Genomic DNA, 26,111 nt, shown 5'->3' with positions numbered 1-26,111 from the left:
GTAATAATGTCTAGCGTCAAAAAGATAATCTGCATAGCTTGGTGATAGTTTTTGACACGTTCAATCCTGAAATTCAACCTTTTTCATCCCCTGCTCGAATAATATATGCATGCATCGTTGGAATCTTAGGAGTAGCTCATTCGTTTTTTTATCGTATTTTTTATACAAGCGTAAGCAATTCCATAAAAAATCCCATCTCTTCACTTTCGTGTATATTACAGAAGGAAATAAGAGAAGACACATTGGGATTGTTAATCTAAGAACTGCTGCTGTTTGTGCTGGCTCTGGCTATAAAAAATTTCACTCCTAATTCCTTATCACAATTTCTCTGAAAATTTCCGTATTGTTTTATTTGACCCCTTCATTGCTGAAATAAAACCGCTGAAATAAAAAGCCGAACGTAAGAAATAGAATGATAAAAAAAAAAAAACAACAAAAATCGGACACTAATCGTGAAAAACCGCGCGACCGAAGGAAGCAAAAGGCATGCGCAGGCTAAAGGGATGCCCGGTGAAAACGATGAAGTCAAATGGAATATGAAACAAGGATCCATTGTGATGCTGGCGCGGTTCGTCCCGATTCTCTCTTTCTCTCTCTCTCTTTCTCTCCCTCTATTGTCAAGGCATAACCCACCCACTCGGTTCCGTCTCGGGACCCGCGATGTAATCCCGCGCCTCTCCCCGCGGGTGGCACGGGCGCGTGTGCGGCTCGTCGAGTCGAGGCGTCGCGACGCGGGTAGGCGGACGGCGTCGCGACGAGCTCTCGTGGGAGCCGAAGGTAGCCGAGTATCGCCGAAGCGGCGCGTGGCCAGGCGCAAGAATCTCAGCATCTGCAGTCGCGACTCGGCCGTCGCGCTGCAAGCATTGGCTCGTTGCGAGTTAAAGATCGCTCGAGGCGACAGCTTTTTGACAAGCGTTGTTTGTTGTTGTGCGCGGCGTGGTGACAACGGCGATTCGACGACCGGTCGAAACGATTATCGAGACTCGAGCCTCCTCGCTATGGGGAAGAAGAAACGGTTGCGGTGAATTTTTTTTTTTTTCCCCATCCCAACACTCACCGCGGTTTTGCGGATATTTGAATTTAACCGCTTCGCTCTTTTCCCCGATCCCCGATCGATCCAAGATTCTCCGAGAGACTCTGCACGCCTTTGAATATGAGGAACTTGACTGTGTGAAATTCGTTTCTCAAACCGCGTGACGGTGTTTTTATCCCCTGTGACGTTTGTCGCGTGGAGCGCAGGTTGCTTGTACCAAATTGTGGGTGGAAGGAGCGGATTCTTTGGTTATTCTTTCCTGCACTAGCGCTCTCCTTTAATCCTTCGATTTCAGTAGACGTCGATATCGGTGTTTCCTTTTTTTTCACCCTCTCTCTTTTTCACCCGCGTCGAAGAGAATCAAGAACCGGAACTTGAACTGTTTGCGAAATGCGAATGAAAATGAATCTTGAGGTACAGAGGGCGAATAAATAACTCGCTTGTTTCAACGGTGATTTTATTATGTGTCTGTGTATTGTTACTTTCGTCGTTTCGCTTTCTTTCCGATACCTCGATTAAGAAAAAAAGAGAAGAGTAAAAAAAAAAGAAAGAAAGAAATCGCGATCGCGTGGAAAACAGAATTCAGTGGTTGGTGAAAAAAAGTGCGAGACCGTAGTTGAAAAGTGTGTATCATACGAAAAGAGATTTAAAGTGATTTATATCAAGTGGTAGGGGGAAAAGAAAAAAGAAAAAAAGAAAAATTAATAAATGAAAAAAGGATCGGAATGTAGTGCGTTTAGGAGTAAATCAAAACCCTTTGTTTTACTGATTATCATTTCCCCGTTTCTACGCAATTATTATAAATAAAGTGGTGCTTTGGATATCGACGAAAATGCGGCCCGAGGACAGCAGGTGTCTGATTCTTCTGACCCTTTTGACGGTCGCGACTAAAGGTGAGAATTTCTACTACACAAGTCCTAAAAAATGAAAAGAAATGAAAAAAAAATCACACGTATTCAGAGAATTGGAGTTTGACCATCGATACGCGAGTCGAGTAAAAACGCGTCCCGATACCCAAATTCGAGGAAACTTTTTGTCTCGCCAACTCTCGGGTACGAAGTTCCAAGAATCGGCGGCCTGAATGAACGAAACGATTTAGAACTGTATCGAATCGTTTGTACCGAATGAACCATTCGCCCTTTTGGTTCGCTGCTCGTATCCGGCGGACACTCTTTTCTTTCGACAAACTTTTAATGTAACGGTATACGTACAATTTTATGAAAGACAGTCATTTTGCAACATTCAGATTGCCTCGAATTTCGTAAACCGTAAACATATGCCTCCCTTGTAAATTTAATTCCCAAATTCAATTCAGTAATTGCGAAATAACGAATTGTTCTCCAATTTTTTTGTTACAATAACGTTACCAACTTCTCAGGCTGAAGTTTGTAACGTTATTGTAATGAAGCATCCTTCGAAAAACTCATTGTTTTGCAATTTTAAAGGATTACCTGAAATTTAAGAAACCGTTAATAAAGCATGAACAAACTCAGATTTTGTAAATTTAAATTCCAGAGTTATCCTAAAGGTGCAAAATAATCATTTTTGTTTCAATGTTTTAATACGGTAACGTTACTAACTTCAGTCTCGCACTAACTTGAACGTTATTCAAGAAAAATCGTTATTGTACAATTTTAGGATTGCATTAACCGTCTGAAACTCATTAAACCGTGTGACGATCCAGAATTATTCGTACTTTAAAAATTCAACTATTTCATATAGTTATTCCGAAATTGGAAAACTATCGTTTTAGTTTCAATGTTTCATCAGGTTCACGTCATTAACTTCAAGTCGTCAGGATATTACTATACATTTCAATAAATAAAAGGGACCATAAATTTCACTTACTTCGTTGTTTTTTGTGATCATATAACCCATAGAACTCTGTTCTGAACAATCTTCTTCAATTTCTTCCATATCCTCTTTGACTTTTTCTCAGTCTTCTTCTTGTTTCGTACGTGAATTGCAGGGGGACACGAAGTTGTGAATAATGAATCATAATCCACATAATAGCGAACGACGCGACGGGAGACTAACTCGAAGGCACGTAGTTCTTCCGATCCTCTGTAATACCGTCTCACAATCAATCTCCCTCTCATCGCATCTCTCTTCATCCTACTCTCGATTTATATTACAAGTTTCGATGCATGAAAATTTCCCCCCCGCGCATTGTTGGTAATTGTGCAGTCACCAGCTTTACGATACTTTTTTTAATTTGAAATCGCCTTTTTCCTCTATTTCTGAAACTCTCAAGACTTTTGAACTTCATATTTTCGAAATCCTAAAACTAACCAATTTTTTCACAAGATTTCAAGTTCCAGACGAGGAAAATTTGTTATCACAATGTCAGCCTCGGGTGAAAAGTTTTTCAAATACATATATTTATATATATCTATACTCAAATTGCACATGATTTTCTTGTAACAATCGGTCGAAAACTGAGGATTTATCCGTTTTCTTTATTTTTTCTTTTATTCTTGTATCAGCGATTGGCTTGCGAGAAATTAAGAGCACGAATAGATTACAATAAAAGTGTCGTCTACGATTATTTCTGGGCGTTGAACGTTAACGCGGCTAAATCGTGATTTTTGTTGTTCGTCCGTCACCATCGAGTGTTAATTTTTTACACCGTGTACCAAATACAGGCATACCGAGGTAAGAAAGATGAGACGATTTCTATACCTTGAGGGTGAAAGGATCGATCGATACTTTGATCGATCACTTGTTCGAGACCCGTAATCTGGCTACTAATCGAAAACGTGCAAGGCAAATTGACAACTCACGTATAACCACCATACGCGTCCGTTATTCGATCTCGTCGCGGTCCCGGAACACCTCTCGTTAATATATTGAAAGAAAAAGAGGTGAGAAAAAAGAGGCGTGAAAAAATTGAATTAACCTAAAAATCCAAATAATTCTTATCCGTCTCTCCATTTTTTTGGTAATCGTTTTCTCGAGTAAGGAATACATTTTGTGTCCATGAACTTTCAAACGTTCAACGAACTTTATTATTATTATAACCGGCTGCGTTACACACGAAACGCCGATATGGATTATTATATTCCCTCGGGCATTCGTTACACATGTATATCCTATACGGAGTGGTTATCGTCCGAAGACAGCCTCGTTTATACACAAGATATAATATTCCGTATGAATGCTATCTCCCTACTCGAGTATTTTCATCGTCGTTTGAAATCCCTGACCAATGAATTATAAGAATAAGAAGAAGCTGCTGCCCGGGACCGTCTGGTAATTGATACAGACTACATAATTTAAGCTATCTCTTAATTTACGTACGTGCTTATAGTTTTCTCCGACTCTCCGATCTTCTTGTGACTGCGTGTACCGTCATAATCGCATCGTAATTTACGCGTTCACCGAGTGTCCCTACGTCTGTATTACACACGCGTACGCATATTACTGTATACAATAATAATGTGTGCAGAATTCGCGGCGTTGCAGCAGAGCCACTCGACACGACTCGTAACTCGAATTATATGTACGTAGCAGTTGGGGCATAAGGGCCAACGCCAGCAACTATGCTCTGCAATAATTTAGCCATTATTATTCAGTAGTCAGCCCTTAACGTCCTGAATTTCGGTGTTCAATTCTGCGGGACAAATTTCTAGCCGTGTGTAAGCATGCGTTTATATACGCGTTTAGTCTACGAAATTCTAGGGACATAGCTCATTGTCAGTGATATTTTTATTCTTGTGGATACATACCGTCCGTGAACGTTGTCTAGGTACATCGTAGGTACCAATAATAGTACTTTAGTTAGATAACGCGCAACGCGGCAAAAAACAGGAATAAGTCGGGCAGGCAACGATCGTCCTGTTGTAAAATTGTAAATCGATTACGTTACGGCACTCTGAAACGACTATACTTGTTATTTATTGCTTTCTACGCGATATCGGCGAAGCACAGCTGCCGAGTGATATATACATACGTGTATATTTACACAGGGAAACAAACTGTAAACAGTGTATCGTTTTCCCGAAATCGTTATACGACCAGAGACAACGTTTCTCATCCCTTAAAATGCTCATTTCCCTCCTTTCTAGGAAATTCGGGAAAACTTTCTTTCTCAATTGGGAATCTCTCGTCTCGTATGATACTTGAATTAAGTAAAATAATTTCATTGAAAATCATAGGAAAATTGAAGTCAAAACTCAGGGCGCGTGAATTGGCAATATTTTATCGAATTGCGGCAGAATCGAGTAATCGACGGGCATGGCATCGATAATTTAATTCCTGTCGATAAAGCGTGCGTCGCGGAACATGGCTCAAAGTCAAATCTTGAGTATCCGCTACGTGACACGGCTTTAATTCGCGTATCATCGCAGCTGATAATCGTACATCGTCAATGAGCGTTACGATACCGGCACGAAGCGACAGACAAACGTATCCGCTCGTTGGAATTGCACTGTTTTGGCAAGTGGCATACCTACAGCGTTTGTTCTAACGGGTGAGAAAGGCCCTTTGGCTGCCTGCAGAAGCATCGCCGAATGCTCTTCTCTTCTCTCCTCTTCGCTCGTCTCCTCTCCTCTTGTCTTCTCGGCGAAACTTCGGGGCGAATAGTTGACTCTGCAGTCAGCTGCTGCGGGCCGTCGTTCGCCTCCGACTTAATGATGTTTGCTCAATGGACCCCCCGTCGCACAGGGTCTTCGGAACCTGGTCGAGGTGATCGCGCGGTTCCTTTAAATTACTCTGTTCCAAAAACCAAACATCGCCTCTGTCATCCGGCGACGCTTCTTCGGCGACCAATGTGCCAGGTCTTTTTAGTGAGCCAGCATTTATACCTAGGAGCTTTTGGATCGGCGCCTGCGTGGAATACTTGTCACGGTGTTCTGGAATGTTCCGCACGTCGGGATGAGCTTCGAGATGGAGGATATCTGCAGGCTCGAGAAGAAAGATATCTCAACGTTTCGTCAATGCGGTAATTGACATTGAGAAAGTGAGAGCCGCACACGGTGCGGCAAGCGGTATAGGTACACGTATATCGTGGGAAGAGAATGCATGGTTGTAAAAAGTATCACGCTTTCCTGGAATACCCTGCATTAAACACGTGTATAGTGTACAGTTGAAAGGTCGAGGGTCGAGTTCGGCATACCGCACGTGACCCAGTACCTACGAGAAGGAAAATGTGTTTTCCAAAGCGGGATGAGAGCTGGCGAAGGAGAAGAAACAGACACGGTTTAGGGACCTGCGGATCACACCTTTGATTCGGCTCGGACGGTGTAAATGTACATAAGCGCACTGGAAGCGCGCCGCTTTTCCCTTCTTACGACGGTATGTTACCGCAGCGAGACGCACAAGTGCCCTGCACGTGTCGCCGAGTGTACACACAAAATCTTCTTATTCATCTTCTTCTGCAACAAAACTGACTGACTGACTGACGATGAGTGGCTAGCCGCGGGCGATGAAATCTTCGCGTTCTTCTCTCTCTCTCTCTTCGCCGTCGCGTTGTCACACTCGCGTTAAAATAATAGGAAAACAAACGACGAGGTTGCCTCTGCAGCGTCGGTTTTCATACGAGGTGTCACAGCGTCCGGTTCATCTTATTCTCACCTTTTTCCTCCTCGCGTTTACCTTTGCCTCTCCTCTTTGGCCTTCGGCGATCAGCTAGCGCGCGCGCATGCGCCGATGTCCAGCTCGCGCAGCCCACGTGACTCACGTGACCACGCACAGCAAACAACGACTGCTCTCTACTGCAGGCGCAGCATTCTCAGAGCGGCTAGGCTTCACTGACGGATCTGTACCGGACGTCTTCCCCGTGCGTGCGTTCAGGCCTGCGTTGCGTATCGAATCTTTTAAGCCGCCGTCTGCCGCGACGACCTTCCCTGTAAATATTTGTCGTCGTCAAACCTCCGTCTTCTAACGCATTGTGGACTCTCATCATATGCAGGTCTTGCTTGCATCGTGGATCCATGCATGCACGCTTTGACCCTCTATTTGTTTATGCGAGTACTAATACGTGGCGAGGATATTTAGATTCGAATTTACAAAGGAGAACTGCATACCTAGGGAGGCATTTCTTTCTCTCTCTCTCTCTCTCTCTCTCTCTTCATCTCTCTGTGGGTGTAAACCTGCGGTGTACCGTAAGGTATACGTGTAACATGTGTATAAATAGGCGATGGAGAGGAGGAGAAAAGCCGAGTAAAAAACTATGAATTTACTATTAAAATAAACCATTCGTTATATTCCGGGAAATGATAGGAGAGAAACGGCGCCGAACCCATTTTACTACTCCGCCGTATAATACACTCACTCTAGCTATTGAGGAGGAAGAGACAATATTTAGAATACGTGATCCCATTCGATTATCTTGTACGTTTACTCAAGACTCTGAAGACGTCCTTTTCTCTCTTCCCTCATCTATATCTCCCTGTCATTATGTTCGTACGTATGTACTTGTTTGTGGCTGTGCGTATGCATACCTTAATTTATCTATCGATACATATTTACTCGTTATGGTATTATATTTATATACGTCGATAAGAAACGCGTCAGTTATTGTTATTGACATTTTATAACTGGCCAAACATTCTTGTTGAACAACGACTCGTTGGGGTTATCGAAAGAATTGCTTTAGATTGCAATAAACGATACCAATTTTTCTAGTGTTATCGCTGACCCTGAAACAGCTGAGAAGAAAATTAATTTCATTTATCTTTCGTTCATTTTCACAACATTTATCGTGAAATCATTAAAAATCGTACAAAATTTGAAATCATAACGATGATGGAATACAGAGATAATCGAGCTTATTTTTTTAAAAATCTATACTTGAAAATGTTGTATCCTTTAGTATCGCAGCATTCGAGGTAATGCTATGCGCAGAAATGCAGGGCGAGGATCGCTGCAGCTGAGCTGAAAGGCAAGCAAGCGATAGCGAGCAATGATTATGTGTCCGGCTCTGGGGGCGGTGGAGAAGGCTATAATAATTACGTTCGCGCCTTTAATAATGCTGCAATAATTACAACGCTGCGTTGATAATGCCACGGAGAGCGAGAGAGTTATTTATTTACCCTAATCTCACACTAAGAATCTCGAGAGCAGCTACGGTGGCCTGCCGACGAGTATAAGCGCGCATTACGCGAAGCGTAGTGCAGTGCATTGCTTAAATTGTCTATTTACGTAATATCCTCCTCCTCTTACTCATGACGTGTGTTTATAACCTGCAATTTAACAAACACTTCATACAACGTGCAGTCGAGATCTTCTTCTCAATTTCGACAACACGGCGAGCACTTTATTCCCGCGGACGTGCAGAGAAAATTTATCCACGATATTCGTATTTTATTGTAGAATTCATACATATGTACGTGAATCAGTTGGATTTGAAAGAAGAATACAGAAGAGATTTGGAAACCTGATACGTCAACAGATTATTAATATCGTTAAATTTTTTTTCAAATCTGCAATTAGCCTGCATGATTATTTATATTACGTTACGATATTTGAATAATAATATTCAGTAAAAATAAAATAAATTTAAGATGTTACGTACGACCAGATCCTAAATTTTTTGCAAAATTCTGGAATATTGTATTCAATGATTCAAGTACCTCTGCGGTGTAAAAAAAAAATTTCTCAGTCATTCCGCTGTTGCAAATTTACTCCAGCTCTCCGATCGATTCTTATCCATCAGTTTATATTATGATGAAAAATCTTTGAAATTTTTACGTTAATATAGGTGAAAACATGAAAAAATAAATAATAATAGAAAAATTAACCCTGATATTGGATCAATCCATTAATAGCTCAATCAAACCTCTGAGCGGATATGCGAGAATGAAATGTAACTGTAGATTTGTTTTAAATCTCTCTCGGTTGAAAAATTATTAACGGAAATTTTGATTGACGTTGCCAGTAGTAGTTGCGTGCCCGTTTCGCACCTGACTGATCGCTAATTACCGAGACCAATTTGTCTACGGCAGTTGCGTGGCTGTTTCCAACGCGATACTTAACGTATAAAAGCCGAATTGTTCCGGGCATGATAATATACAATCGAAAGGTATAATAAGCCACTGGAGCGTCAAAAATTATTTCATTCCGTGTTAATTGGCTGCGATATCTCCTTCTACTGCTACTTAATTTCCTGCATACTCTAGTTTCACCTGTGTATGTATGTACAGTACAAACGCAATACGCCCTGATATATTTATAGCGAACATATAGGTGCGGGATTACCGCAGGCGCCGGTCCTGTCTCCGGGGCAGAATTAATCACCTCGTGTCGCGGAGTTGGAAATTTAAATTTCCCTCAAAAGTCCGCAATTCCCAGAGGTTAAGGGGGCTGCTTTGCCATATAAATCGATACGTTTTATTACTTATTCTATGAAGAGTAAAACTTTTTTTCTCAAATTCAAACACAAATATATACTTGAAAATAATTTTTATTTGTTGTCCAATTTCAAAAATTACAATCATACCACGTAGTTACAAATTTTTTTATTTTGTCGACGTATATCGGGATTTGTCTTAAAATTTTCACCAAGATAACATTGCTCCTTGTTTCTTTCATTCCTTGTCTTATTCATTGCAAACTATTTTCAATTTCGAAACATTTTAAATCATATCTGAAGTTCGATCTACTTATTTTTACAACACACTACCGTTATACAGGACGCGCAAATATGATGACGGTGAAAGTTGAAGAGAAAAACACCCCTAACTTTTTAACTGTCTCGTTATTCGACTAATTAAACACGCGGTTTTACGCGATACAAAATGAAATTTGATGGACATATCGATATCGGCTTAGGTAGGTATACATGCGTGGGATATGTATATGTGTAACCCCTGCCTTTACCTATACGCGCGTTTATCAATTTCTCGCGTAACCGCAAGAAATTCCGTATATTATATAACATGGTTACGGGTTTCATCCAGTCTTCGTTATCTGGAATGTTAATACAATAATGTTCCGCGCGTGTTGTTCAAAGATATTTTATCGCCCCGCTGCTCCATGGTAATAATGAATATACCTATAATTCTAAACCCTTACGTAATTAACGCATAACTTTGCCGCGGAATGACATTTTATATTTACACGTCAGGTTTGCAGCGCACGGAGGCTCCGTCGTATGAAAATTTGTCGATAAATCACTTGGCATTGCACAAGCTCAAACCGTACAATATTGGCATTTTGTAATGAAAAAATCTTCAGTTCAAGGGCCGCAACCCCAAACGTTTTTCCATACTTAATTATAAGCAGTTTTTTTAATATTCAATGTCTGAAAAATGTCGAAAATTTTATCAAAATTAGAGACAGGATACGGTAATGAGAATCGTACTATTCATGAATTTTAATGACAACATTGCCGAAAATTTGTTCTCTCTGTAAGCAAGTGAAACATGTCTGTGTGAGAATTATTCAATTTCGAAATGATTATATTTTTTTTATCTATAAAGATTGCATTTCCGTTACAAAAACGAGTTTTGTTTTAGAATTTCTCTATAAAATTTTCAGATTGAATCGTTCTAATAAAACTGAATAATGCTTCAGAGATAATTTACGGTCCCTAAAATGCAACCGTATTACTATTTTTACTTTTCATTATTCTACTTCCTTAATCATAAATAATTAGACGATGTGGCGGATAATTTAATATATACTTGATCTCCACAGTCTTGAATTTTCCGACGACAAATCATATACCCAATATAATATGGCTTAATGCAAATCGAACAGATGCGGTCGCGTCGGGTGGGATAAAAATAGTCACGGTGATCACGAGAGTTCAGGGTCATGTTCAATTAGTATAATGTAATTCATATCATATACAGTGTGATCGACTTACCAACTTTTCTCGGCTGCATATGGCGCGGCGAGGCGACATATGGACACTTCTGCAGCCTCTCGGTTCACGTATCATTATGACCAGCGATATAAGCTTCCCAAAGTACTCCTAATATCGGGATACAGTAAATACATACACAGGCACCCTCGGCACACATAGAATTACGATAGCAGCCTCTTCCCGCTGAATGAGGGGCAAGATTCTGAAAATGAAAGAGTGAGGATTGAATTGGCTCGTAGTATTTACTAACTCGATGAATGTCGATTAATATATATTGACAAGTATGATGGAAAATAAATTTATGTATATGTATATACATTTTGAACTGAAATGTAAGTAATGGTTACACGAATAACGAAATGAAAGTAGAATTAGCGAACTTGTTATTGCTGGTTTTGAAAAATAAAAAAATAAAAAATGAAAACTAAGGGGTGAATTTTGCGTCTCTCATTTTCTGGTCTCGGGTGCTTAGGCTTTCTATTTTCCTTTCTCGTTTCCACATATATCGCTAACACGCGCTCGCAAAAACTTCATTATAACAGCTTTTCTTCCCCCTTAATAATGCCATCGTGACCCGCACAGCATGCGCTGAAAGAACCCTACTCACGTATCGAAAGAGAGCTTTTAAACTAGTGAATATGAGCCCCGATTTTTGTGGCTTCAAAAAATAGGCAAGACAAAATACCTCGTCGCTGCCTGATCCACCCCGTTAAAATTATTTTCGGTATCTATATCAGTGAGGATATACGTATACGCATCGTGGAAGAATTTGTCGAATCTGCCACATACGTGTGTCTAAAGAAATGTATCTTCCGAATCAAACAAATGTCATCTGATTCAGCAAAGAATTGAATTACATTGAGTGAAACAATATTTATTTTAATCAACAAAACATTCCTTTCCACCGTAATCGAGAATTGTTTTTTTTTTTTTTTTCTCTCTTGTTCTTCGTGGTTTTCCATGCATACCAACTGTAGTTATGTGGATAAAAAGCGCATAGGTTCGATGGTCAAGCCGGATTTTAAATCGGTACTCTGTACGAGACTCCGAGATACCCGCGAGCCTCGGTAATCCGTCGAATTAATTTCGTTGGCGCTCAACCCAGCAACTCGGGTCCGTCCGAAATGGCTTCTCGAATACTCGAATTTATTGCCCTTAAAGATTACCCAAATTTCTGAATTCATTATACAGCTGGAATGACCGCGAGCCATTAGGCAATCTAAATACGTATATAGGTCCTCCCCCATTTACCTATCGTCTTTTTCTTCATCTTCCTCGGCTCTTTTTACGTACACCTGTGTTCCATGTAATACTTCTATCCCGGCGTATCGTCCTTCCGCTTGTTTCTCTCTCTCTCTCTCTCTCTCTCTCTCTCTCTTTTTTCCATGCTCTTAATTATTTTATTTGTTACTTCTTCTTTTACGCCACTATATATATATATATATATACAAATAAATATATAACAGTACGCTATATATATATATATATGTACACTAAGGATAAAAATTATCTCCCGAGTAAATTCCTAAATTTTAACTGTCAGATTAAAGACGCCATGAACACTCACGACTTTGGGACGAAGGGGCGACACGAAGGTTCGTTGACTCTTTCGTATCTGTGAATTTCATTCCTCTTCTTAGTTTCTCGTTTTATTTTGTTTTTTCACAATTTTTTTCCTACCTCAATTTGTTCTTATTATGATTGCTCGTTATATTTCCAGGTTGGACGATTATCCAAACACTTCTGTCTTCGAAAGATATGTAATTAGGTATACAAACGTAGCTATGTGAACTTGGCACCCGACTTGCCCCGATCTCACATTCTGATCATAATTACGGAAGATTTGGGTATGTAGTTGATTGTGGTGGCGCCAAAAAAATATATAGCCACTCAAAAACATGCCATCCACCGAGTCTGAAATTAATGGATTTTAACGACTGTTTTCCCCTTAGAATCGTTTGTAGTTGATTGTACTGAACTTACTTTCATTTGTGGTTTTTTTTTTTTTTTTTTCTCTTTCTTTCAAAGTCAGTATAATGTCTTAGACCCTGATTTCGAGCTTACAAACGTGCTGTCTTACGAAATTGCAGACGTGATTTATTATACTACGAAACTTGCTGTTGGCCACTTAGTTAATTAATTGTAAATTAAGTTAGGTGCTTTTATTGGCTTTCAATTGTTTCGTCCGATTCGATTCAACGAGAGTTAGTTCGTGATATATGAAGAGAGAGAGAGAGAGAGAGAGGGAGAGAGATAAAGAGAGAATTCCACGAACTTGCGTGAAACTCTGAAAAGGATTAATATGTCAATGAGTGAATGACGTGTTAATTAATTATGCAATCTATGACCATAGCTTTCACCGAAGCATAAGTTATGTAGCTGCAGCAGCTTAAAAACGCCAAGCAATCTGTCATAATCAACTAATATAGCGATACAATCCTAATTAGATGACTTGTCCAATGAGCTTGTGTATAGGAATAAAAATACAGCTGCCGCTGCTGTTCTAAACTGTGTAACGTAATTTTTTTAAACATTTTTGTTTTTCTTCTTTTTTTTCATATTTTTTATTTCCTTTCGCTCCTTGTCCCGTCTCTCTATACTCCGAGTAATTAAATTCCTTGGCTCGGCATTAAGCTGCAGTGTGGAAATCGTCCGAGAGATGTACACTAGGCAGGATTTCAGAGAGGAATCCTTACATTAAGATAGAAATAACTCTTGCAGGCTGCTGCAGGTAATTCAATTATTATCTCTATAATAAAAGACATGTTTGAGTTTTGAAGGATCGTTTCATGATTTTTTTTTTCTCACTTTTTAAAAGCGTGGAAACAGAATGATGAAATCTTCCGCCCGAATTCCGCGTATTATGTTTTTATAGTGTTGAGTCCTTAAACGCTGAAATGAAAATTGTATACGACTTTGCAGGTTCAGATTTTATTGAATTTTTAACAATCGATTATAAATATCGGTATTAAACTTCTGTTACATTTTCGACATTTGAGAATAACTAGCGATAAGTACAGGATGAAATATATCGTCTTGAAGTGAAGATTTAAAATACGATAAATTAAACTTTTATCATCTCTTCTCGTTAGCGAGAAACTTTTATAACAGAGGTATAAACTGTTGTACCTTATACACGTAATCCACCTCGCTATAATTCTACAATTTCACAATTTCACACAAAGGCAGAAAATTACCAAGTTACCTACATTTGCACGCAGGAATTCCCGCCGTCTTTTGTGAATCCATCTTTAGACTTCCACTCTTCTGTCTTTTTCTTCTCAACCGTCTTCAAGGTGCATTAAGCTACTGCCCGCTCGCTTGTGCGACCAAATTGCTAGTAATTTGCACCCATCGATACATAAATTGGTTTCGCTTATGTGGATAACGAGAACGGCAATCTTTTCCAAAGGTGTGTAATTCCAGTATTACGAAAATCACCAAAGTAACGAAGCAAGTAGACAGTACCGATTTTATCGACCTTCTTATTTCCGAAAAAATTCCCATGAAATTAACCTGCAAACATTTTTCACGGTGCCTCGGAGTGTGCTTTCTCGGCTCTTCTCTCTTCACTCTTCACTCTTCTAAAATGAATCTCTCGTTCATTTCGCGCCTCGAGTATGTGTCGGCTAGCCTGCATCGCCGCTTGATTTCTCGTAATTAAAAAAAATCGTCATCGCGCCCGCATAATTAGTCTACAAAGTCCCGAATAACTGTTCTATCCACACGGTGAGAATAAGACGACGACGGTAGTTAATTAGACGGAAGAAGTTTACAACGTACTTCGTCGACGAGTCGACGCGAGAGGAGAGAAACTGACGAACAGAGAAACGACAAACGTCGTACGCCGTCGTCTAGCTGCCTGCTGCCTAAGTACGTTTACCGCCTGCATAGTATTGTATCACGCACAAGTTTCACCTCGCGGTTTTCCCACCCTATGAATTTAATCAACGTAATTTCAAACCGCGAAGCCCCCCCCCCCCCCTAACCGCCCATCTCACCATCCACCCCTGCCATCTTATATACCTCAACTGAAGAGAATGGCTCGCTCTGGAAGGTCTTCTTGTTTCACGATTTAGTCGAATTATTGCACAGGTTGGTTATATTGTCCTACGATTGAGGGCTGGATTATGCAGACGAGACGAGACGTCGCTTCTTCGTCTAGGATTATAGTGTCGGGAGGTTTGACTGGGAAAGGTTTGATGGGATTACGTCGGCTAAGAAGTTTGTTACAAGAACAAATCGACGCTCTGCGTCTTTAAATTAATCGAGTTAAAACATAATAATTGACTGTGAAAGAAGAATGCGTTCCTATCTTTTTACAAACTGTTTTGTCCGCTTGAGCTTTGTTTCAAGTAAAACCAGCAAAAACTCCCGTGCAAATTATTCCTTCCCGAATTACTGGAATATGTAATGAGACAAAAAAAAAAAAAAAAATACGTGAAACTTCCTTACTCCAAGGGTGTCGGTCTCTATAATCCCAAACGGTTCATCGGCAAAGCACATCACAGGTCATCGCTCCTCTCACCGAGATCCTCGTCGTCAAAGGTAACGCGGCGTGACGATACCACCCGGACGTCATCGTCGGCGGGTTTCCAGAGCCGTCGCCGCTCCAACTTCATGGCTTAGCACGAGGGACGTGAAAGCTCCGGGCACCTACTTCCGGCACGGCGCACCCTTCCTACCCCGCTGCACTCGGTGCACCAGTCACTCACTCTCTCTCGCTCTCTCTCGCTCTCTCTCTCTCTGGACTCGGATGAGGAGGATGACGAGGACGAGGACGAGGTTGGGTTGGGTTGGATTCGGAGGGGCAAACGTGCTTTCGGCTCACGGGGCTAAATACAGCTGCTTCCAGGGGTGTTTGGACTCGGGGGTTCGGGGGGGTGAACGTGGGGAGTAGGTAACTCTACTCGGGCGACTTCCTAGAGATTAGCCGACTGCATGTGCGCTAGGTGCTGCACAGCCTTGCACACGCGTTTCAACTTCCGTAATATTCTCTTTTAGTCTTCGTTGATGCTGCGCGGTTGCATGTGAGGGTCGACTGACTCGGGCTTAACGCGCATGACTTAGAAACTAACCGTAGTGATTAATTTCTGACTAACGGAAGTGATTCGTTTCACTAGTTTTTTCCCCCTCTTTTTTCCTCCTTCTCTTCCTTCTTCTTCTTCTTCTTCTTCTTCTTTTTCACCAGGAGCTTTTACACGCTCGACGACGGCCCAACGGCCTCTCTTTGCGATTGGCTACGCCGCTGAAAACACTTTCTTCTTTTTCTCTTTCATCTTCTTCTCGCTTATTCTGGATTTCGATTACGAAAATGCACAGCGGAAATGCCTCGCATCGCTTTTCCATTTACGCTTTTATTCCTCTTTTCTCAAACCACATGGAACAGTATCGATCACCTTGAGTCTCGGACTTCCCCAAATAGTTTGGAATATATTGCAAACGTTATCGTGAAATTTTTTAAAACTTTCGAATTCGTCTTAATAATTTCGATATCGCCAGTCTTTGTCGTATGAATGAAATCACAGAGGAAATTTAAGACATCGTTATATTTCTCTTACGTGCTCAAAATTTAAGGGAAACAGGAAAACAAATTTACACACTGCATTCGGTTTCGAAAATTAGTCGTATATTTGTTCTGGGAGGAAAAAAGGAGGCTAAAAAGTGGGCAAAAAAATAAACGAGAAGACAGTCTAACCGCGTGCACGCGGTAAGGAAATTCGGGCAAACGAGCCAAACCGTAAACGTGAAACAGCGAGACCCCTGGAAAAGCTTGAAAACCTAAAAACACACAGGAAGGAAAAGCCGTCGGTATCCCTTCGCCCCTTCGATCCTCTCCTCATATTTCATACCCGGCTCATGAACCGGGCCTCCCTTCCAGCCCAGCCATGGGGTGTACAAGAAAATTTCTAAAAACTCTTCGACTTTACTAGCTGATAATTTTCCTAACCCCGAATAGCGCGCGTGTCCGGCAGACCAGCGAGGGGAGCTCAAAAACGGCACACGCTCGTTCTGGAAGCCTGAATTGCCTGGCCCGACGACGCGCACGTGGGGGACCCACAATGCCCCGGACCCCTCCCGACAACCCTCGACTCCCGGTCCCCGGTTACCCGGTTTCGAATCGATATTGTTCTTCTGGTATTGATTTTTTCTCTTCATTCTTTCTTTCTTTTTTTACTCTTCTGTCTTTATTATTATCGCTTTTCTCGTCGACCGCCGTTCTGACGAACGTCGAATCGCGTGTGTCGAGTCTTTTGCAGCGCATATAATAGAAATCTCTGCGCCTTCCGAGTCGTTATACATAGGTTTCGCGATTTAATATGTCAGATTACGGAATATGTTACTACTGGACAAAATAACTTTCCGTCAAAAGAATTATCCGTCCGTTCACGCTTCCTGTTTTTTTTTCTTGCTATAGCTTTGGGTTGGGGTATAAAGTTTGAATGGTCGTACAATAGAACGGTCATAATGTCGAATCTTCAAGAACCAAAACGTACTCCATAAAATTTAAACTTATGCGTACAAACAGTTAACCTATACAAAATACCAATTTTTTTAAGATAACGCACAGAAAGTCAAAGTATAGAATCGTCATGATTTGACTTACTTATATTATCATTAATTCTCACGATTTTATATCTTGGCTTTCGATATTTTGACTTTTATCTACATTTTGATTTTTGTATACTTTACGTTATTTCAGCTTGTTCACACGTTGAAATTCGATCATTCTGAAACAGGAAAATCGTGTGGAAACTTTTATCCAAAGAATTAACAGAGTGCAAAAATACTGAAAACAATATTTTTTTCTCTGCACCTGCAGAAGAATCACGCTTATAGCATAATATTCCTCCACATTTATCGACTGTAAATATTTCGATTTAACTGGGTCATTATTGTGCATCCCTGCGGCATATTTTCTTCGATAAACGTCACGTCGTTCGCGGCTTTACATTATAAGTTGAAGCATCGGATTATCGATGTTTTTTTTTCCCTCCCATTAAGCCGCGGCGCGTCTTCGAATATTTAGTTATAGTATATAGCGACAAAATTACAAGTCTAACCGCGTGTACATGTTAATAGGGGTACAGGACGGCGTACACGTCGGGTTGAAAATTACTTTATATTGGAAAATTGACAAGTTGAATACTGATCGATCGATGATCATTAATACCGAAGCTGTCGGGTTGTTTTTTTGTTCTCTTCCCCCTCTTAACGTTGGGCGCCTCTTGCTGCAGTCACTCGAACAAGTTCTTCTTCCGGTGTCCGGTGTCTCATATGCGGTTATTAGCGCTGGTTCTCCAATCGCTGTTGGTCGTCTCCAACGGCACGAAGCTATCCAGCGCGATAATCCACGCCCAAAGCCCTAATCGCGAGCCTCGGCAAAGTTTGAATTAAAGGGCTATGATAGCCGCCAGATTTCCATATATGCAAATCAACGCTACGCATCTGAGAGAATGCGTGTATGGCGTGTTCGCCTGTTGGCTAGTTTGGCACGCGTATGGTGTTTCATTCGGCACTTAGGTATTCGTTAAAAAAATAAATAAATAAATAAAAAACAATTTATCATAATTCAGTTTTAATTTTCACCAAGAATAAATAGAGTTTCCAAATTATTACTACATGGATAGAAGTATTATAATCGAGGGGTTTTTGCGCTTTCTATTCGTGATGCAAATTTTTTTTTTCTTTTTTTTCGAGCGATGAAATTACGCGATATCGTCGGTACTCGTACATGAGGTCCGTAATGGGGGGCGGCGAAGAAAAGGACGATATCCCTGGTGGCGGAGGAGGATGTCGGTAGGTTTCCGGGCCTCAAGAAGATAGCGGGGCACAGATACCCGGACTGTTAGAGCAGGCTGCCCCACCAACCCCGGTGATTTATAATGATTACCACATTGTGCCCGGGCCGTCACTAAATAATGCATTGCTCCCATTATCATTAGACGCGTTATACGGCCCCCGACTTTGCTATACGCGAAATTCCACCGTTTGTTGCCGCTTTCGCATGTTGGTTTATGACGTGGGTACCGCTGCAGTGGGTACGATGTTTATTTTATGTCGCTCTACAAAGAACAACGTCTCAACGTTCACGCGTTTCACAAGGTTGATCGTACGTACAGTTACGAAATTTAACGCCTTAACATTTACTCTGAAATAATGTTTTTCAACCTTGCGGTACGGTATCTAAATTCCTAATCGAAGGGAATAATCACCTTGCATGCCGAATGAACTTAATCCGAACACACGTGCAAGTGATCAGGTAGAACATAATCGCGCAGCTTGACGATACGGTGATGAATTTTGATTGATTTGCAAACAAGATAAAACAGTGGTAAGACCAATTCGTGGACACAAGGCCCGCTTGACGTTACCCACTTAATTCCATGAACGCGAAGGGTGTTGTTATTACACCGTTCTCCAAAGTGTCGAGGTACCTACATTTCGAGCCGACGTGATACGGTTCTTTGCGAGAAAGAGAAAAACGCCGGATCGAGTGTATAAATCTAGCAGTGTTGTTGGTCCTAATCCCCGAACAGCGTTTTCGCGAATAAATCACTATCCTTCGACAGGGTCCTTTTTTCCCGTTCTCCACTCCGACGCGTGAGAATTTTTATCGCGTTTGCCACGCGGATTAGTCTCGCTCGGCAGCCTTGAATCAGGGTCACGGCTCGCACACGCACGCGAAACCGAATCACCACGTTCCCATAGAGCTTGCATCATGCAAAAACGTTGTCGTCGTTCCGATCCGAAAGACCAACAGCCTTCTGCACGCGTATTCGCGGCATTACAGTTTCTATCCATCCATGTACGTGGCACTCACGTGACGTGATCCTGCAGCGCCATATTTTGCCTCGTACTTAATGCAGTCTCCGAGTTTTAGGGTCCAACCGAGATCCCTACCGATCCCCATGGATTCGTCTGCGAGGTTTCACTCGGTTCCCTTCCGTTCCATTATTCCGTGCTTTAGGTGCACGCTGAAAATGGCCTGCGTCAATGCAACTAGCCACACCCACGGTCTTGGCTTGTCTTTTAAACCGTTTCACCGCCAATGTGCCGTCGATACACCCCAAGTGACAAATCACTGGGAAATTGCTTGGGCAGGATACGGAGGAGGTCCTCCACCTTCCAAGGATGAGAGCGTGCGTCGCTGATGATGATGGACACCAGCTGATACCTCCGAAATCGCTCGTATCTTGTTTCAACCCTCCTCATGCTCGGAAAGATGAGTGTTTGACCATTTGTCAAGCAGTTTTGTTGACTCTACGTGTTTCACGAAATTCGATGACATTCGTTATTCTCGAAATCGAGTTGTCGGCGACGAATGATGTCAAAATCGCGGCTCCTTTCCCTTCGTCCCTGCGACTCTGTGTAGGTACACCAATCGAAACTGACAACTCGCATTAGGAGTAGGTTTTCTCTCACGGGTTGGTGACCACCGTACTTGCTCGATACCGCTCACTTAAGACGTCCGTGTCGAACGAGGCGGTGTCCTGTTAAGTCTCGTTGAGCTGTCGGGGTGGAGGAAGAGATACTGTTACACCTCCTGGTCGCGGGATGAGAGCGGAGAGTAAATCGGTAGCCGGTAATCGAAGTCGAACCTGCACCGCAGTGCCGGGTGCCTAGAAAGTGCAAATGATTTACGCCTTTCTGGATTAAATCCAAGCCTCGGTTTCCGTAACATAATTAACCAGCTTGGTACACTCCGTAAATATCAAAATGACATTTATCGTTGTAGAAATTGGCGTAATGCACCACCTTTACTGGCGCCGCCCGCTCTTTATATTACCAGTACCTATTGCAGGCGTATAGATGTGCGATATAACGCATATCCGTGTAATTTGTTACACACCGACGCGGTAACGGGCTCTGGAAAAGTATCGATTATTTTTACGACATGAAGCCTTAACTACACCCTGATTTCCCATAAATCATCTGACGCAATTTTGATACATGGCACATTTTACCAGCCATTAATACCCTCGTGGTAAATTACGGTATTGGTATTATTCAGCTGTATTTCTACAGTTCTTTTTTTTTTTTTTAATCTCTCTTCTTTTCCGAGGTTCAAGCGAAACCTGTTTCAGTGTGGGCTTTCTTCAAAAAAATCTCTTGTCCCGTACGATTTCAAGACTCGTACACCGCAATCCTCATCTATACATCGTCAAATGTCTTCTAACCCGTTAAAAAGATTTCACACACGTATACTCCTAGCTTTGTCTTTTTCTAAACTCCAATGTTTGTTGTACTGGGTATATGAGAGCTTCGACTTATTACATAGCATTCGCGAACGATGCAGAGATAATATATTTTTTTGATCACTCGATAACATGAGTTTGAATGAATTTTTTCTTCTCTTCGTCTTAATACCCAGATATAGATCAAAAATAAATGATTTCAAAAGTTGAATCTTCCGGAGAAATGATTATCTAAATAATGCAAAACAAGGGTGAATAATAATAATAATTCCGAGGCAGCGTCGTCGACTGCAACCGAACGGCAAGAGAGCCGGTAGCCTCACTTCCGGGTAGGCTAGGCATTGTGCTTTGGTTTTTGGCTGCCCCAACGCGTTGGCGCGCAATTACGGTTACGCGTTCTACGAATCTATAGACTCCACGGAGCCCCGGCACATCTGTCGAGGTATCCTTTGCTCACGCCCTGCAATGCCAGGGAATGCTCAAGTATTCTCCGAGGTTCGGTTGAAGGCCGACTCTCGTTCATTGAAAGCACCCTTTCCGACGCGGTGCTCGCTGCGGCACCCGCCCACTTCCTAGGTCCCCTTGACGCTTAAATACTTAAGCATTAAAATAGTGTAATGGCCGCTTCCGGGCCCCGAGTATCAATGCTTCAATTCGCCCCTGCGTGCAGCTACAGCTATCGCTTCGGGAACCGCAGCCGCCACTGAATCCTTATTCTCCACTCCCAAGAGAATGAATTACGGGGATCAATCTCGATCGTAGCTTCGGACTTATTGCACTGGATTCGCGGCTCGGGTGACGTGCGAAAATTCATCTAATTTCTCGCGCAAACTAGGTAGATACATACATACGTCGCTGTAGGTATAGTCAAGGCGCCGTGGTGTCGGATTCGATTCGCCGATATTAGAAAGGCGCGTTCACGTTCGTATCGAGAAGATCAAAGGCTCGTTGCATCGATGTAAAAGAGCCGATCGGCGTATAATACCAATGCCGGTGATGCCGAAGCTGGGTGGCATAGACAAACCAACTTTGTGTGTCTCGGGTTCGATGCTCCGGTCACGTCAAAGCCTCGGAACGGATATACCGGATGGATGTGCAATCTACCTTGCTCGTCCCGTTTCCATCCGTCCATCCGTCTACCCTACACACGGCGAATATCGGCTGCATGCGCGTACGTACAAGCCGTACATTATATAGATCGTGGGCGAATGAAAGGTAACGCAAAAATTGATACTGCCGCGGTTCCGCGGAGCGAAAATACAGACCTGGGATTCTATTGAAAGTTTTTCCTCTCTATGCGCATTCACTGGATCGCGTGAAGTACGTAGGTACGTATCTTCCTACTTCTAGCCTCTAATGCACCGCTGCTGCATTTATGCGAACGTTGCGATGCAAGGGAAATTCTTCACCCTGCACTGCGGCTAGTGCAACGGTACAATAAAAATCGAGATTTGGTCACTCGGGAGTATTGGAAAATGTTTTTCTAGTCCATTCCTGGTATCCTTCTTGCTCGTACAAAACCTCTAACGGCGTTGCGAAACGTCTTTCCCCAGGATTTGCTCCAGGCTCTGATCGGTTTTTTTAGATATTATCATTACATTGCAATCGTCGTTTGTCTGCAGCTACGTTGCCTTTATAATTAAGTATCTGTTATTTTATTTTGTTTCATCATCGGTCGTTTTTTATGCCCCTTAAATTACCGCACTCCTAACGCCTTTGTGTATAGTATATACCTATATTGTGTAATGTATATAGGTATGTACATACTTTGTATAGTGCGAATCATTTGATGCCCCGACAATGAAATGTGTACATATATACTTGCCAACGAGATTACGGCACAAACGAATTGAATTAAATGGTCAACAATATATACGGGCCGGTATCGCGGTCATCTGTGATGATAAACTCTTTCTTAAATCCGAACCCTGTTATACACGCTTTGTTCTCATTAGTCTATTCGTATGCCGTACAATTGGACGCAATGAGACGCTATCTGGAATAAGATCGATACCCAATCGAGCCTATCGAAGAAAATTTACCGAGCGTGCATTTCTTTCGATAACATTTGGCGCCTTGTTTTTTTCAAATCGAGCAATCAATTTTTTATCCTCCATTTCTATTTCATTTCATGGCTTGGAAACTCTTAGATATATAATTGAATACATGCGGGTGAAAGTCGTTAGTGACTGTATGCTGAAGTTTCTTTTTTCTTTCTGTTCCAGGTAAGGATATCAAATCTCGAAACAACAACGAAAAACTGATGTTGAATCGTGAGACAACGGATCAGTTGAAATGCTGTCGATGCCTATGTACGGAAATGTTTGGAAATACGCAGATCACGTGTGTGGTTCTGAATAAATTTCACTATCAAAGCACAGGATAATACATGTATGATCGAAAACGAAGCGGCAAATCCATACGTGACGATCCTTTCCTATTTGCTGTTGAATCGTGAGCGCAAGTGCATTTACGATATGGAAACGAGAAGCAATACCGGATAATGCACTTGAGCTTACGTCGTGCCAGAGCTCAGACGTGGAGGAAGGCGGGCGTTTCTATATTTTCTCGAGTATACTTTCCGCCGGTCGAATACCGAGCTGCAGGAAGAGCAAACAAGCGACGGGCAAATTTGCGGGTTACATAGCCCGGAGTAATTGTCACTGCTGCACTAATCTGGATTGCACTGTGCCTCTTACAGGACAGTAAATTTGGCGAGTGTAAACGGCGCGTTTGCGGAACGACGGGAAACCTACACGCTCGTACCTGCGGTACAAAAATTAAGGCAAATTAAAAGCACACAAAAAAGAAAATCACACCGAAAGGACCGCTCGCGGAAATATACGGAGTTCCTCTGACGCCACCTAGAAAAAAGTAGGTAAGCTTGCGACGCGGCTCTCTTTGTAAAACTGCGAGTACTGTAATTGCGCGAGGAACGATCAACCTACACAGAATGTAAGGGTAAGGTGCAGGTGTGGGTGGATAGGTAGGTGAAATTGCTAACAACGGTATGAGGTGGTACGCGTGTTACACTTGCGACAATGCTTGCATATGCACGGCGTATACGTACGTACCTGTAATTTACCGCACGTTTTTACGATTCCACCAAGATTCGTCTCGCGTGCCTTTGCACAACAAGGCTTGCACGGCCAACCGAGGACGTTAATGTAATCCTGCCGGTCTAATTAATTACCGCTTATTTACGATTCACCGACCTTTCACTCTTACTCGTCATAGTCATTACTATTTTCCTTCTCGCTCTCTGTTTTACCCTACGTTTTTCCGTTTTTCATTTACCTTTTTCTCCAACCTTCTCCTTCCCTTTTTACCCTTGTGTACTTCGCGTTGAGTAACAGAGCCGACGTGCGGACAGAATGTTCTCGCTTCTATACGGATCGTTGATTAACGCCGCGTGCACGCTGCACAGTCTACGTATCCAGCTAAAGAACTTCACACGCCGGTCGAGCCAGCTCGCTTTGATAACGGTTCCGGACAATTGGCCTTTAGAAGCGTGTAAAAATACCGTATAACGCGCTGCTGTAAAATGGAGGATAAAAAATAATAATAATATAAAATGAACGAGGGCGCCGAGTGTCTGCGTATCCTCCAGCTAGGAAGGAATGGACGAGCGATATATAAGGTACAAATTGACGTGAAGTATGAGAAGAAGGACACAGGTATGGCCGCGGGGAGAAGTGGAAACGTGGGCACGTTGTGCCGGCGGCTGGTCAAATGGGTGGCCATTCCAGTTGGATCAGTAAAGTTCGGCAATCAGGAAAGTTTGCGCCCTCGGTGGGTGTAAGTAATGGACCGATACACGTTAATGGTAGCCGCAGCCGGTCTTATGTGGCTAGGTTTCCTCGGCGGGGGTTCGGATCTCTCCACGGGGTGAAAGAGAAGAAAGTGAGGAATAGAAAGAGAAAAGAAAGGAATAAAAAACAACGTCGTAACGCGTTGTGTGAGGAAAAGAAAAAAAATTATACGCGTGGTAATCGCGTCGCGGGAAAAGAAAATGAGAAAGATGAAGAAGTGGAGGAAGAAAGTGAAACCGAGAGACTCGAAAGCGTCGAGTTGTTGACATTAAATCAAAAAGTTTCCTCGCTAGTCGGGAAAAATCACCCTGTCACGATGATACGGTGGAGGTGGCCCTGATTTACCTTCTTAATGCAAACACGAACCTCTCGATCCCGGTGGATCTCTTTTCGCTTCGCCCATTCTCTTTCCTGAGATCAAAGTAAGCTTTAATCAATCGTTAAACGTAACCGAATATGTCCCCGTCTTTTTTCCATCATCCGGAGTTTGACTACAGTTTAAGTTTTCGGGGTCACCGCGTTCGGGACTGAAAATTCTTTCCTACTTCGCCTCGCTTCTTCGACGAGACTCGCTGCACGCACCCCAAGAAAAGACGCCAGCTTCCCTCCGCTGCAGCGTCTTTAAGGGAGGGTTCGAACCCCGAAAGCACCCCGGCTCGCCGAGACCCTGCCAGTCCATGAGTCCCCTGGGAAGCTTGCGACAGAGTTTCTCAAATTTCAAAGACGCCCAGTGTCTCCATCTACCCTCCATCTCCGCACCGCGTACCTCGTACCTACCTTATGTATGCGTCTCGAATTTTCCACCCGGCTGGTTTCGACTGCCAGCTTTCCAGCGTTCATCCGATGGGAAAAAAGTTTCTTTTAAATCCAGTAATAAATTTTGTTTAAAGGCGGCGATCCGCCCTGCAAGCCTTGCTCTTACAGCTTCTCTGCATCATCCCCACTATCCGCAGCAGGCAAAAGTTTCTCCTCGCCTGGTGCAAACTTTGATCTGTCTAATGAAAGATCGGTCCCTCTTGGTCGGCCGTGATGTACGGATCCCGGGCAAGCTGCTCGCTGCCCCTGCACGGGAGAGAAGAGAAGATGCTGCGATAGATTGTCAGGCTCGATGCTAACCCTCCTTCTTTTTCCCCGGTACATTTTCCAAATTGGACAGATCCTAGATCTCAGATTGATTTGTTCAGCGACTGATCCTGTTTTCGACTACCCGGCTCTTTCTGTGCAGTGCATGCGGCTTATAGGTATCTATAGTTTGA

The 26,111-nt window shown here is 42.5% G+C and overlaps 1 protein-coding gene across 1 annotated transcript in view; it reads left to right on the top strand.

The window, feature by feature from the left end:
* Positions 1-851: 851 nt before the first annotated feature.
* LOC124302267 (roundabout homolog 2-like) overlaps positions 852-26,111 on the top strand; it is a 213,805-nt gene continuing 188,545 nt past the window's right edge. The window contains exon 1 of the mRNA XM_046758230.1: positions 852-1,926. Coding sequence (XP_046614186.1) covers positions 1,866-1,926 — 61 coding nt within the window. The 5' untranslated portion in view covers positions 852-1,865. The remainder of the gene's footprint in view (positions 1,927-26,111) is intronic.

This window comes from Neodiprion virginianus, chromosome 4, assembly GCF_021901495.1.
Source record: "Neodiprion virginianus isolate iyNeoVirg1 chromosome 4, iyNeoVirg1.1, whole genome shotgun sequence".
Taxonomy (NCBI): domain Eukaryota; kingdom Metazoa; phylum Arthropoda; class Insecta; order Hymenoptera; family Diprionidae; genus Neodiprion; species Neodiprion virginianus.
The sequence above is the reverse complement of the archived record's forward strand: the minus strand, read 5'-3'. Positions and strand labels throughout refer to the sequence as shown.